The sequence below is a fragment of the Salvelinus alpinus genome, chromosome 2 (assembly GCF_045679555.1).
Source record: "Salvelinus alpinus chromosome 2, SLU_Salpinus.1, whole genome shotgun sequence".
Taxonomy (NCBI): Eukaryota; Metazoa; Chordata; class Actinopteri; order Salmoniformes; family Salmonidae; genus Salvelinus; species Salvelinus alpinus.
The window spans coordinates 86,298,239-86,312,970 of record NC_092087.1 but is presented as its reverse complement, the minus strand read 5'-3'; the positions used below and the strand labels follow the sequence as shown (position 1 = coordinate 86,312,970).

The 14,732-nt window shown below is 45.4% G+C and overlaps 1 protein-coding gene across 1 annotated transcript; it reads right to left on the bottom strand.

Moving 5' to 3' along the window:
• Positions 1 to 25: 25 nt before the first annotated feature.
• Positions 26 to 13,928, bottom strand: LOC139568003 (aspartate aminotransferase, cytoplasmic-like). The gene is made up of 9 exons (XM_071389664.1): positions 13,693 to 13,928; positions 7,591 to 7,772; positions 6,666 to 6,789; positions 5,952 to 6,064; positions 5,548 to 5,652; positions 5,083 to 5,233; positions 4,587 to 4,752; positions 2,171 to 2,313; positions 26 to 1,223 (listed from the first exon to the last, which is right to left on the bottom strand). Exons 1-9 carry the CDS (start codon positions 13,799 to 13,801, stop codon positions 1,084 to 1,086), a joined length of 1,233 nt encoding a protein of 410 aa, XP_071245765.1. The 5' UTR covers positions 13,802 to 13,928; the 3' UTR covers positions 26 to 1,083.
• Between the last annotated feature and the right edge of the window lie 804 nt (positions 13,929 to 14,732).

The window sequence follows — 14,732 nt, the reverse complement described above, 5'->3', positions numbered from 1 at the left end:
AGAAAAAAGTAGAAATTACATTCAGTTTAGTACACGATTCATAATTTATTATTAGCTGTATGAATGTACATACAGGATGTCAATAGAACCATGGCAATCAAATGGCGTGTGGCTGTGTGTTGGAAGAGCAACCGTATGTGTACAGTGAACAAAACACAACAAAACAAATACAGAACCGTTAAAGGCGGAGATTAACAATCATTCATAAGTAGCATTATTATGAATAGGAGTGTTTTATCACACCAAGTACATGCCTAACACGGAACCTAAGCCACAGACATTTAAGTGGTTCAACTATTACCACAGTAGTGGTATGTGCTTTTCCTATAGGCCATATCTGCATATAGCTGCTCAAATGTTTAGAAAAGGTCATATCACCCTATCAGAGGGCATTTCCTGTTAACGTTTGACCTATTAGGCACATGCATGAACTGTAAAGAACCTTTCAAGCCTGTCACATGACATCACAGAGCATTTGATCCACAATGCACCATTTCACACATTCTAGAAGGTGGCGATTGTTAAATGGAACCAGTTCTATATAAAAGACGTTCAGAAGCATTGTGGTTGTCTGTAGATAGGAGGTCTGGGGGCTCGTATGTAGAACACACAATCACACAATTCATTTTACACAAACTTTTCACTCAACTTCTGGCAATGCTTCACTTTTAAGTGCTCTGAAACATTATTTTTTTTAAACAAAGTGCACACAGTCATCTTTTATACATTTTCAAAACCGGAAATGGCACAATAAAATAAATAAAAGGCAACGTAACGGTCACCAGGAGTGAAATACTTCGACTAGAGGTCTGCGTTCAGATTGTTTACAGATGGCTCAGTAATCTGAGGAGGAGAGAAGATGGACAGACACCAGTTATACTGTTGATCATTAACATTGATTGTTGTGAACACGTGTCATATCGTCGCTATTCTACATTTTACAACCAATAGATGGTTAGAGCACTGCTTATAGAGGATGTGTTGTCACAGAAGGGGGTGCTTGACGAGACCACACGTGACAGTTAACAGTACTTCCTGTGGTGGATCGGAAGCGGGAAGTAGCTGGATGTGGACGGCGGGGCCTTACTGGACCTTGGACACTGTCTCATGGATGGACTCTGCGACATAGTCAATGTTCTTGGAGGTGAGGCCACACATGTTGATACGACCGCTGGCCATCAGGTAGACATGCTTCTCCTTAATCATGTACTGCACCTGCTTAGCTGTAGGGAGAAAGGAGAGGGAGAAAGGAGAGGGAGAAAGGAGAGGGAGAAAGGAGAGGGAGAATGTAATTAAAATGGCAGTCAACTGTCTATGTTGATCATGTAATCAATCTGCTTAGCTGTAGACTGTAGGGAGGGAGAGGAAACATATCTAAGTTGTAGAATTGTATCCGTGTGTGAGGATCTGTGTGTGTAGTTGAGCGTGCATGTTTCTGTAACTTACCTCGTCTCCGACAAGCGCCGGTCTCGTAATGCCCGGGGCATCGGTTCATATTTTAGCAACAAAAAAACACCCGGTCAAAAAAAGTGTGATTACACGTGCACAGATTATGCCCGGTCTGCTTGGATGTGCCTGGGTACATGTCTGTGTGTTTGGGAAACGTTTATGCCCGGTCTGCTTGGATGTGCCTGGGTACATGTCTGTGTGTTTGGGAAATGTTTATGCCCGGTCTGCTTGGATGTGCCTGGGTACATGTCTGTGTGTTTGGGAAACGTTTATGCCCGGTCTGCTTGGATGTGCCTGCGTACATGTCTGTGTGTTTGGGAAACGTTTATGCCCGGTCTGCTTGGATGTGCCTGCGTACATGTCTGTGTGTTTGGGAAACGTTTATGCCCGGTCTGCTTGGATGTGCCTGCGTACATGTCTGTGTGTTTGGGAAACGTTTATGCCCGGTCTGCTTGGATGTGCCTGCGTACATGTCTGTGTGTTTGGGAAACGTTTATGCCCGGTCTGCTTGGATGTGCCTGGGTACATGTCTGTGTGTTTGGGAAACGTTTATGCCCGGTCTGCTTGGATCTGCCTGCGTACATGTCTGTGTGTTTGGGAAACGTTTATGCCCGGTCTGCTTGGATCTGCCTGCGTACATGTCTGTGTGTTTGGGAAACGTTTATGCCCGGTCTGCTTGGATGTGCCTGCGTACATGTCTGTGTGTTTGGGAAACTCTTACGGTTGAGTCCGGTGAAGCTGAACATGCCGATCTGCTGAGTGATGTGGTCCCAGGTGCCAGGCGTCCCCAGAGCAATGAGCTTAGCCTTCAACTGGTCTCTCATCAACAATACACGGTCAGCCATGGTCTTTACATTACCCTTCCTACAGGAGAGAGAAAGAGAGAGAGTTGGTGAGTTTAGCCTTCAACTGGTCTCTCATCAACAATACACGGTCAGCCATGGTCTTTACATTACCCTTCCTACAGGAGAGAGGGAGAGAGAGAGAGTTGGTTAGTTTAGCCTTCAGCTGGTCTCTCATCAACAATACACGGTCAGCCATGGTCTTTACATTACCCTTCCTACAGGAGAGAGAGAGAGAGAGAGTTGGTTAGTTTAGCCTTCAGCTGGTCTCATCAACAGGACGTTACCCTTCCTACAGCCCACGGGGAGTGGGACAGCTTCAACTCTATATCACTGATCTGAATGGGAACAGCAGTCTTACAAAAATCTGCCACCAACAGAACGTGGCTTACAACAATCCCCAATAAGGAAGCACAGTTATTAACGTACAACAATCCCCAATAAGGAAGCACAGTTATTAACGTACAACAATCCCCAATAAGGAAGCACAGTTATTAACGTACAACAATCCCCAATAAGGAAGCACAGTTATTAATGTACAACAATCCCCAATAAGGAAGCACAGTTATTAACGTACAACAATCCCCAATAAGGAAGCACAGTTATTAACGTACAACAATCCCCAATAAGGAAGCACAGTTATTAATGTACAACAATCCCCAATAAGGAAGCACAGTTATTAATGTACAACAATCCCCAATAAGGAAGCACAGTTAACTTCTCTGGGATAGGGGGCAGCATTTTCACTTTTGGATGAATAGCATGCCCAGAGTAAACTGCCTGCTACTCAGTCCCAGGTGCTAATATATGAATATTATTAGTAGTATTGGATAGAAAACACTCAAGTTTCTAAAACTGTTTGAATGATGTCATATGGCAGGCAAAAACCTGAGAAAAAAATCCAACCAGGAAGTGGGAAATCTGAGGTTTGTAGTTTTTGAACTCAGCCCCTATTGAATACAGTCGGATATTGGTCATGTTGCACTTCCTACGGCTTCCACTAGATGTCAACAGTCTTTAGAAACTTGTTTGAGGCTTCTACTCTAAAGGAGGGGCTCATAAGAGCTTTGAGTGAGTGGTCTGGCAGAGTGCCACAGACTCAGTCTCGCGCGCTCACGTGAAAGGTAGCTACGTTCCACTTCATTTCTGAAGACAAAGGAATTGTCCGGTTGGAACATTATTGAAGATTTATGTTAAAAACATCCTGAAGATTGATTCTAAACATCGTTTGACATGTTTCTACGGACTGTAACGGAACCTTTTGACTTTGTCTGCTCCTAGTGAACGCGCATCATGAATGTGGATTACTGGACTGCTCCTAACAAAAGGAGCTATTTTGACATAAATGATGGGACATTATCGAACAAAACAAACATATTGTGGACCTGGGATTCCTGGGAGTGCATTCTGATGAAGATCATCAAAGGTAAGTGAATATTTATAATGCTATTCTGACATCTGTTGACTCCAACATGGTGGATAGCTGTTTGGCTTGATTTGGGCTCTGAGCGCCGTACTCAGATTATTGCTTTTTCGGTAAAGTTTTTTTGAAATCTGACACAGCAGTTGCATTAAGGAGAAGTGTATCTATAATTGCGTGCATAACAGTTGTATCTTTTAGCAATGTTTATTATGAGTATTCCTGTAAATTGATGTGGCTCTCTGCAAAATCAAAGGATGTTTTGGAACTTCTGAACGTAAGGCGCCAATGTAAACTCAGATTTATGAACTTTACCAAACAAAACATACATGTATTGTGTAACATGAAGTCCTATGAGTGTCATCTGATGAAGATCATCAAAGGTTAGTGATTAATTTTGTCTATATTTCTGCTTTTTGTGACTCCTCTCTTTGGTTGGAAAATGGCTGAATGCTTTCTGTGACTAGTTGCTGACCTAACATAATGATATGTTCTGCTTTCGCCGAAAAGCGTTTTTGAAATCGGACACTGTGGTTTGATTAACGAGAATTTTATCTTTAAAATGGTGTAAAATACTTCTATGTTTGAGGAATTTTAATTATGGGATAAAAAAAATAATAATTGGCGCCCTGCAGTTTCACTGGCTGTTGAGAGGTGGGACGCTCACGTCCCGAACGGTCCCAGAGAGGTTAATGTACAACAATCCCCAATAAGGAAGCACAGTTAATGTACAACAATGGAGCAGTTGTCAAAACTTGGACTATACCATTCAATGAACTCCTCAGAGTTAACTTAGAAGGGAGTATTGTTGGACTGTACCATTCTGTGAAGAGAATTAGGTTGTTGAGTATAAAGGGTTATATTTTTGACCGTACCATTCTATGAACAGATCGGGGTTGTTGAGTGTGATGGCTACGATGCGCGCCCCCTGGGAGGGAGGGTTGGACCAGGTGGTCCTGACGATCTTCTCCATCTGGGACAGAACACGGGCCAGGTTGTCTTTATCCTGGGCCACTACCGTCAGGTTACCAACACGCTCATCTGGAGGACAAAGGAACAAAATGGAGGATTAGCGTCACATTAGCGTTGAGTGGCTGAGAGTTTGTGAGACAGATGAAAAATGTAAGCAAAAACTCTGAAATGTGGCCACAGCAGCAGACTGTGTGTGTGTGTGTGTGTGTGTGTGTGTGTGTGTGTGTTACATGTTGGTGTCCATGTCTATGTATAATATATGCCATTTAACAGACATTTTATCCATTTTACGTATGGGTGGTCCCGGGAATTGAACCCACTCTCCTGGCGTTACAAGCACCATGCTCCACCACCGGAGACACAGAGGACCACGATGTACGTGTCGGTCTATAGACTCACTGTAGAGGCCAAAGTTCTTGGAGAAGGACTGGGCACAGAGCAGCTCAAATCCTTCAGAGACAAAGTAGCGGATGGCCCAGGCATCTTTATCCAGACTGCCTGATGCAAAACCCTGGTAGGCTGAGTCAAAGAACACAAACAGCTTCCTCCTCTGGAGGGGGGGAGAAGAAGGGACACAGAGAGAGGAGGGAGGAGAAGGGAAAGAGAGAGAATTGAAAGGGAAGAAAGGAAAAACAAAAAGTTACCCCAAAATATAAACGAGCCAGATGGTTGGGATTGTGAGAAGTCCGTTCCCCTGGGGAGAATTCATTAGTCCCAGACTGTAGTCGCAGAACAGAAACTATTTCATCCACACTTTTTGCAATGAAAAGTTGAGTTTCTACTGAACAAATTCAGGTAGGTCCCTACCCGTTTGGTTCCGTTTGGTTCCTAGTGAATACATTCCTGCTGTCTCCCCTGTCTCACCTTCATGACCTCAGCGATCGTCTTCCATTCGTCAGGTGTGGGGTCTGTCCCAGTGGGGTTGTGGGCACAGGCATGGAGCACAAAGATAGAGTGTTCTGGAGCGTTCTGACAAAATAACACACATCAATGATCAAGAACAGGATTAGGGATGTGCATTTGAAAGAATGTCTGCGTTCAAGTAATCTCATGAAAATGATTCTGAGTAGTCAAATGTGAACGGGGCTGACGGCAAAACAGTTTGCAGTGTGTTATCTGTTGTTCAGATTACTGGTTGTTCTGATACACAACTGAAAACCAAACTGAAATATTAATGCGAGACGCTCATCCACAGCTTGTTGTAGCCTAAATCATGCATGATGTCGCTCTAACTCAAGTCCCTCACCCTCCCTCCGCCCCTCTCTCACCTCCAGGTCATCCATTATACCAGTCACGTCCAGGCCTTTCTTTGCTCCGTCCCAGTAGTGGTAGGGGCGGATATCTTTAAACCCAGCATCCGAAAACACTGCATTGTGGTTCTCTATAGGGGGAGAGAAGGAGGAGAAAGAAGATGGCAAGGAGGAGGCGGTGGAGAAGAGGGTATTTGCTCAGTATGTTGTGCTCTTAGGGAGATGATGACTCAATAGAAGTAGAATATGTTGATTGTGCTCTGTGTGTCTGCTGCTGCGTCTCAGTTATCTTGTCATCTAAACAGTCCTTATTGGTTCTATGGTTATCTTGTCATCTAAACAGTCCTTATTGGTTCTATGGTTATCTTGTCATCTAAACAGTCCTTATTGGTTCTATGGTTATCTTGTCATCTAAACAGTCCTTATTGGTTCTATGGTTATCTTGTCATCTAAACAGTCCTTATTGGTTCTATGGTTATCTTGTCATCTAAACAGTCCTTATTGGTTCTATGGTTATCTTGTCATCTAAACAGTCCTTATTGGTTCTATGGTTATCTTGTCATCTAAACAGTCCTTATTGGTTCTATGGTTATCTTGTTATCTAAACAGTCCTTATTGGTTATCTTGTCATCTAAACAGTCCTTATTGGTTCTATGGAACCCAGGACTCCCTAGAAAATCCTGGTTAAATCAATTCCATGTAAATGAGTTGGTTGTAGCTCCGCCCACTGACCCCAGGTTGGCGCGGAGACGTAGACGGGCGTGGCCGTGTTGTTGGTGCCGTTGTACCAGCGCCTCAGAAACTCCGCCCCGATCCTCAACGCACCGGTACCTCCCAATGCCTGGACCGCTCCCACCTGGAAAGAGAGAGAAAACCTCAACATTTGGGCAGGGCAAGGCAGAAGACTGTGTGTGTGTGTGTGTGTGTGTGTGTGTGTGTGTGTGTGTGTGTGTGTGTGTGTGTGTGTGTGTGTGTGTGTGTTGACTTCCACCCCACGATGTAGAACTTGAGTTACAGGAAGTAAGATTTAATTCAGTGCAATTCAAAGAAATTGGACTGAGTCATGGAACGAGTTATATTGAATCTGACAGGTCACACTTCCAGATACCAAATAATACATCACTTTTCCCTGGAAACAATGTTCATCAACTCTTTTAACCTTAGTGCTTAGAACAGACCATTACATTTCCACCAACCATTTCATTTCTTTGCCTTCTTTTTCAAGGCCTCAGGGTCAACTTGAGGGTTGAACTAATGCTGGGAAATGTAGTATTTCCCCCATATTTAACTACATGTAAGTGATTAATAAAATATAATAACTTTGAATATTCACATACAGGTGTCGTTTTCTTTGATCATACATTTCAAGATGTTGTCCTGAAAATGGATTGTTTTATATGCATGTATATTACGACATGTTTGATGTTTTAGGCACAATATGTATACTTGTATAGACTACACCTAATGTAGAATAGACACTTGAAATTAATAGAATTTCACTCAATTCTATTTCCTTTAAGTAAAAATTGTAATTCTGTATTCTCCTTACGACTTCAATTCAATCATTTTATGGGAATTTCTGAGGCATTTTCAATTCAATTCTGCCCAACTCTGGTATGTGTCTATGTATATACATGTGTCCCTCCCTGCTACCTACCCTTCCGTCCTTGATGGCGGGGCTGTCATCGCCCAGGGCCACCTTGGAGGCAGCAGAGCGGAGCTCAGGGAGACCCAGGATGGGAAGATACTCATGGTTCAGACTGTTGTCCTCCACTATCATCTTCTCTACCTTCTTCACTACGGGCAGGACCCACGGTAGACAGTCATCTGTACGGTAGGCTGAGGAGAGAGAGGAGACATTATATACTGTATCTAACTGTCTATCTAGGCAGGACCCATGGTAGACAGTCATCTGTACGGTAGGCTGAGGAGAGAGAGAGGAGACATTATATACTGTATCTAACGGTCTATCTAGGCAGGACCCACGGTAGACAGTCATATGTACACCATCTGTATACAGGGCTCCAGAGTGGCACAGCGGTCTAAGGCACTGCATCTCAGTGCGAGAGGCGTCACTACAGACCCTGGTTCGATTTCAGGCTGTATCAAAACCGGCCGTGATTGGGAGTACCATAGAGCGGCACACAATTGGCCCATCGTCATCCGGGTTTGGCCAGGGTAGGCCGTCATTGTAAATAAGAAATTGTTCTTAACTGACTTGCCTAGTTAAATAAAATGTTTTATAATACACACTGTACATGTCTGTCAGCCTGTCTGCGTGGGCAGGACCAATAGCAGGCACCAGGCAGTCATTTACTGTAGACTGGAGAGACAAAAACAAGTATTACAGAGTGTACAATAGCCTAGTTATAATAAGCCTAGTTATAATAAGCCTAGTTATAATAAGCCTAGTTAAAAATGTTGATGGTTGACACCAAAACAACTTTTCATAATGACCACTAGCAGCCTACAACACAGCCATAGTGCCGCAGTATGTTCAATTCATGCAGTCTGCTGTCACACCCTGCTCTGCTGGAGGTCACACTGGCCTGAAGAATAAGTGTGTGTGTGTGTGTGTGTGTGTGTGTGTGTGTGTGTGTGTGTGTGCACACGCCTGTGCATGTGACTTCCAAGGAGCTTAATTTCCCTCTCTAAGGAAAGCCTTTCAATTTCTCTCCTTTCCAGTCCAGGCCAGGCCGAAGCGCTCTACCATTGAGGATCAAATTACAGCCGTTGATATTCAGTTACCAAAGTTCACAACAAATAGCTAGCTGGCTGGCTGGCCAATACCAGGCCCTGGTCTAGTCTAAGGGGAAACTACATACATGTAGCCTAGCTGGCTGGCCTACACCAGGCCCTGGTCTAGTCGAAGGGGAAACTACATACATGTAGCCTAGCTGGCTGGCCTACACCAGGCCCTGGTCTAGTCGAAGGGGAAACTACAGACATGTAGCCTAGCTGGCTGGCCTATACCAGGCCCTGGTCTAGTCTAAGGGGAAACTACATACATGTAGCCTAGCTGGCTGGCCTATACCAGGCCCTGGTCTAGTCGAAGGGGAAACTACATACATGTAGCCTAGCTGGCTGGCCTATACCAGGCCCTGGTTTAGTCGAAGGGGAAACTACATACATGTAGCCTAGCTGGCTGGCCTACACCAGGCCCTGGTCTAGTCGAAGGGGAAACTACAGACATGTAGCCTAGCTGGCTGGCCTACACCAGGCCCTGGTCTAGTCGAAGGGGAAACTACATACATGTAGCCTAGCTGGCTGGCCTATACCAGGCCCTGGTCTAGTCGAAGGGGAAACTACATACATGTAGCCTAGCTGGCTGGCCTACACCAGGCCCTGGTCTAGTCGAAGGGGAAACTACATACATGTAGCCTAGCTGGCTGGCCTATACCAGGCCCTGGTCTAGTCGAAGGGGAAACTACATACATGTAGCCTAGCTGGCTGGCCTATACCAGGCCCTGGTCTAGTCGAAGGGGAAACTACAGACATGTAGGCAAGCTGGTTAGAAGCTACTTTTCTTTGGGGTTTTTTCCCCTTCCTGCAGTTCATTATACCAAATACTGATTCATCAAGGTCACAAGACAAGCCCAACTAGTTTATTATAACAGTTCCTCAACACACCCTGTTTCTACTAGCATCAGTCTCTCACTGCCAACAACAACCAGTCGATATTTTCCCAGGAGTCCTGTGTGGTGTTGTGTTATGAGGCCCTTGGCTCTAGGTTCTGTAGCTACTACCGAGGGAGTACGACCGGAAGTGACTTTTCCTAGCAGGTTGAGCTAAACCCCTCCCTTTTCCTAGCAGGTTGAGCTAACCCCATCCCTTTTCCTAGCAGGTTGAGCTAACCCCCTCCCTTTTCCTAGCAGGTTGAGCTAACCCCCTCCCTTTTCCTAGCAGGTTGAGCTAACCCCCTCCCTTTTCCTAGCAGGTTGAGCTAACCCCCTCCCTTTTCCTAGCAGGTTGAGCTAAACCCCCTCCCTTTTCCTAGCAGGTTGAGCTAACCCCTCCCTTTTCCTAGCAGGTTGAGCTAACCCCCTCCCTTTTCCTAGCAGGTTGAGCTAACCCCCTCCCTTTTCCTAGCAGGTTGAGCTAACCCCATCCCTTTTCCTAGCAGGTTGAGCTAACCCCTCCCTTTTCCTAGCAGGTTGAGCTAACCCCCTCCCTTTTCCTAGCAGGTTGAGCTAACCCCCTCCCTTTTCCTAGCAGGTTGAGCTAACCCCATCCCTTTTCCTAGCAGGTTGAGCTAACCCCATCCCTTTTCCTAGCAGGTTGAGCTAACCCCATCCCTTTTCCTAGCAGGTTGAGCTAACCCCATCCCTTTTCCTAGCAGGTTGAGCTAACCCCATCCCTTTTCCTAGCAGGTTGAGCTAACCCCTCCCTTTTCCTAGCAGGTTGAGCTAACCCCCTCCCTTTTCCTAGCAGGTTGAGCTAACCCCATCCCTTTTCCTAGCAGGTTGAGCTAACTCCATCCCTTTTCCTAGCAGGTTGAGCTAACCCCATCCCTTTTCCTAGCAGGTTGAGCTAACCCCATCCCTTTTCCTAGCAGGTTGAGCTAACCCCATCCCTTTTCCTAGCAGGTTGAGCTAACCCCATCCCTTTTCCTAGCAGGTTGAGCTAACTCCATCCCTTTTCCTAGCAGGTTGAGCTAACCCCATCTCTTTTCCTAGCAGGTTGAGCTAACCCCATCCCTTTTCCTAGCAGGTTGAGCTAACCCCCTCCCTTTTCCTAGCAGGTTGAGCTAACCCCATCCCTTTTCCTAGCAGGTTGAGCTAACCCCATCCCTTTTCCTAGCAGGTTGAGCTAACCCCATCCCTTTTCCTAGCAGGTTGAGCTAACCCCATCCCTTTTCCTAGCAGGTTGAGCAAACCCCATCCCTTTTCCTAGCAGGTTGAGCTAACCCCCTCCCTTTTCCTAGCAGGTTGAGCTAACCCCATCCCTTTTCCTAGCAGGTTGAGCTAACCCCCTCCCTTTTCCTAGCAGGTTGAGCTAACCCCCTCCCTTTTCCTAGCAGGTTGAGCTAACCCCCTCCCTTTTCCTAGCAGGTTGAGCTAACCCCCTCCCTTTCCCTAGCAGGTTGAGCTAAACCCCTCCCTTTTCCTAGCAGGTTGAGCTAACTCCATCCCTTTTCCTAGCAGGTTGAGCTAACCCCATCCCTTTTCCTAGCAGGTTGAGCTAACCCCATCCCTTTTCCTAGCAGGTTGAGCTAACCCCATCCCTTTTCCTAGCAGGTTGAGCTAAACCCCTCCCTTTTCCTAGCAGGTTGAGCTAAACCCCTCCCTTTTCCTAGCAGGTTGAGCTAACCCCATCCCTTTTCCTAGCAGGTTGAGCTAACCCCATCCCTTTTCCTAGCAGGTTGGGCTAACTCCATCCCTTTTCCTAGCAGGTTGAGCTAACCCCATCCCTTTTCCTAGCAGGTTGAGCTAACCCCATCCCTTTTCCTAGCAGGTTGAGCTAACTCCATCCCTTTTCCTAGCAGGTTGAGCTAAACCCCATCCCTTTTCCTAGCAGGTTGAGCTAACCCCATCCCTTTTCCTAGCAGGTTGAGCTAACCCCATCCCTTTTCCTAGCAGGTTGAGCTAACCCCATCCCTTTTCCTAGCAGGTTGAGCTAACCCCATCCCTTTTCCTAGCAGGTTGAGCTAACTCCATCCCTTTTCCTAGCAGGTTGAGCTAACCCCATCCCTTTTCCTAGCAGGTTGAGCTAAACCCCTCCCTTTTCCTAGCAGGTTGAGCTAAACCCCTCCCTTTTCCTAGCAGGTTGAGCTAACTCCATCCCTTTTCCTAGCAGGTTGAGCTAACCCCCTCCCTTTTCCTAGCAGGTTGAGCTAACCCCATCCCTTTTCCTAGCAGGTTGAGCTAACCCCATCCCTTTTCCTAGCAGGTTGTGCTAACCCCCTCCCTTTTCCTAGCAGGTTGAGCTAACCCCATCCCTTTTCCTAGCAGGTTGAGCTAACCCCATCCCTTTTCCTAGCAGGTTGAGCTAACCCCCTCCCTTTTCCTAGCAGGTTGAGCTAACCCCATCCCTTTTCCTAGCAGGTTGAGCTAACCCCATCCCTTTTCCTAGCAGGTTGAGCTAACCCCCTCCCTTTTCCTAGCAGGTTGAGCTAACCCCCTCCCTTTTCCTAGCAGGTTGAGCTAACCCCCTCCCTTTTCCTAGCAGGTTGAGCTAACCCCCTCCCTTTTCCTAGCAGGTTGAGCTAACCCCATCCCTTTTCCTAGCAGGTTGAGCTAACCCCCTCCCTTTTCCTAGCAGGTTGAGCTAACCCCCTCCCTTTTCCTAGCAGGTTGAGCTAACCCCCTCCCTTTTCCTAGCAGGTTGAGCTAACCCCCTCCCTTTTCCTAGCAGGTTCAGCAAACCCCTCCCTTTTCCTAACCTAAGTCTTCTAACCTAAATCTAAATTCTCCTTACCTGCTATGAAAAAGTAACTTCTAGTCGTAGCTGTACTCCTAGGTTCCCCAACTGGCCGAATTTGGCCTGCAGGTTATTTTTAGGGGGGGGTGGGGGGCCTAGCTCCAAATGATTTTGGAAATCTGTTCCAAAGTATTCCCACGCACAATAGTGAGATATGTGATCATATGCAAATATGCGATTATGTTCTAGTCAAATATTATATATGTTTGGGCTTCTTGCCGTCAATTTGCAGCCTACAAATGACTTGTAATTATGTTCCCCTGAGCATCGGCTCAAGAAAAACAATGGTCCAGGTGTAGAATCTAGTTGATGGGTCCTGCTGTTCTCCCTCTAGTCAGAACCATTGTTCACCTGTCTAAGTCTGTCGTTGTGAATTTAACAGAGCGTGGTTTGGGGAACAGGTTTAAACGGTGAGTGAGAAGATACAATCATGCATTCCCTACAGCCTTGGCATTGGAAGACTGATGAATGAAATGCAAGGGATGACAATATAACCTAGTAGTGAAGGCAGAGTGATCTATTCCAAACCCAACACATGCATAACTATCTGTTCTGTACTCCATCCAGCAATCATTTTCTTTCCACCAGCTACAGAGCCCACTGGTCATAGAGATCCAATTCCTAATTGTATGGCGATGGTATTCAGACCTCATCTACAATGTTTAGGAATGACCAGAGACCTTTTGGAAGGTGTGTCACCCGACGTCACCAGTCCTATGATGACTGAGTTCGAACTAAAGTTAACAGTTTATAATACGCTTCTATTGCGGACCTGCCTGATCAATTCCTAATTGTATGGCGATGGTATTCAGACCTCATCTACAATGTTTAGGAATGACCGCAGACCTTTTGGAAGGTGTGTCACCCGACGTCACCAGTCCTATGATGACTGAGTTCGAACTGAAGTTAACAGTTTATAATACGCTTCTATTGCGGACTATCTGTTCTGTATGGACCGCACGGGTTCTCGTAGAATCAATTATGAGGTCACATTGCTGTCCAGTATCCAACAAATGTCAAACTGCAGAATGAGCAGCGTTTTATAAATGCTTTCATGCTGCAAAGCATAACATGTAAATCATGTTAGATACTAGCTAGCAGCCCCTGTATTAGCAGAAAACTATGGCTGATATATGCGGCAGTCTAGTTGCACTTGCTGTCAAACTTCGACTACTCTGTTAGCCAGCATGCTAACGAGGAAGGTCAAAGCCATGTTAGTTGGCAAGCATTCTATTATCATGCTACTCAAACTAGTGCCCGTGGTCAAAGCAGTTTACCCGTCTGTGTTGCAAATTCGAAACGTAAGTTAGAATAGCTTGTTGGAGCTTCTCTCTCTTACCTCCGACTCCCAAATTCACCTTCTGCGCGTGAGTGTCCTCTCTGAAATCGGCAGTCAGTTTAAAAACGGCCACTGGAGGGGCTTGAGGTACTTCGGCGAATATAGACATGATTATAACGGATCCCGGTACAGAGCAGGAGAAGGGGAGAGAGTCGTTCTTGTTCAGTACCTCACCGATAGGCTGCAGCGGAGAGACAGGCGAGCTTCACCTTCAACGCGCTACAAGGTACCGCTGTGAAGCAGGAAAGAATAACTAAGTACTTCCGGGTCACGGATTTCTGGAATCCTTCAGAATAAAGAGACAGTGCAAAGCCTAAATGGTCAAAAAATGTTTTGTGTGTGTTCTCATGTCATTTATTGCACTGTACGTTGTTTTAGTGAAAGGGGGGTCCATTTTACTCAGACTTATAGTTTCCAAATCTACAGAGTTTACACCCTGAGGAGCGTCCTGCTCCTTCAATGTACAGGTAATTGTGTACTACGGTGCAGTATGTTCACTGTGAAAAACGTACTGAACTTCGTGCAAAACGAATGCGCTAATTAACAATGGGATTTAAAAGTATTTCCTGAAGTTGATTATTATAATTATTATAATAATATTATTCATATTTTTATTAATAGTAGCATTATAAATAATGTTTTGTTATTTGTATTATTGTTGTTACCATGATAACTATCTAGTAATAATTACTTGTTATAAACAATAATGTCAACGCTATAATATCATTTTTGCTATAAAGGCGATTAACTTTATTGATTTTTCCATATTGTTAAACTAAATTTGAAGTCTGCTAACATTTCCTCATAACATGTTACGAATTTCGACCATTTGTAATATTTTTCACGATCTTCATTGCAGGACATTTATTTAGGAAAAAGCCGAGGTAACGGCCTAAATTCTTGCTAAGTATTGCTTATTCTTGCTGGCGGAATGGAGGTCTACAAGGCAAGCTGGAACCAATGTCTGGAACGGTTGTCAACCCAATGACCAATGAGATAGCATGGAATACTGATTGTGCTTGCGAGACAGCCAATGAGAG

Excerpts from the sequence above, each read along its gene's own strand:
- LOC139568003 (XM_071389664.1), bottom strand. The coding sequence starts at position 13,801 with ATGTCTATATTCGCCGAAGTACCTCAAGCCCCTCCAGTGGCCGTTTTT. Across the intron at positions 7,773-13,692 it reads GGTGAATTTGGGAGTCGGAG|CCTACCGTACAGATGACTGT; the intron begins GTAAGAGAGAGA and ends CTCTCTCCTCAG. Across the intron at positions 1,224-2,170 it reads CAGCTTCACCGGACTCAACC|CTAAGCAGGTGCAGTACATG; the intron begins GTAAGAGTTTCC and ends TTCTCCCTACAG.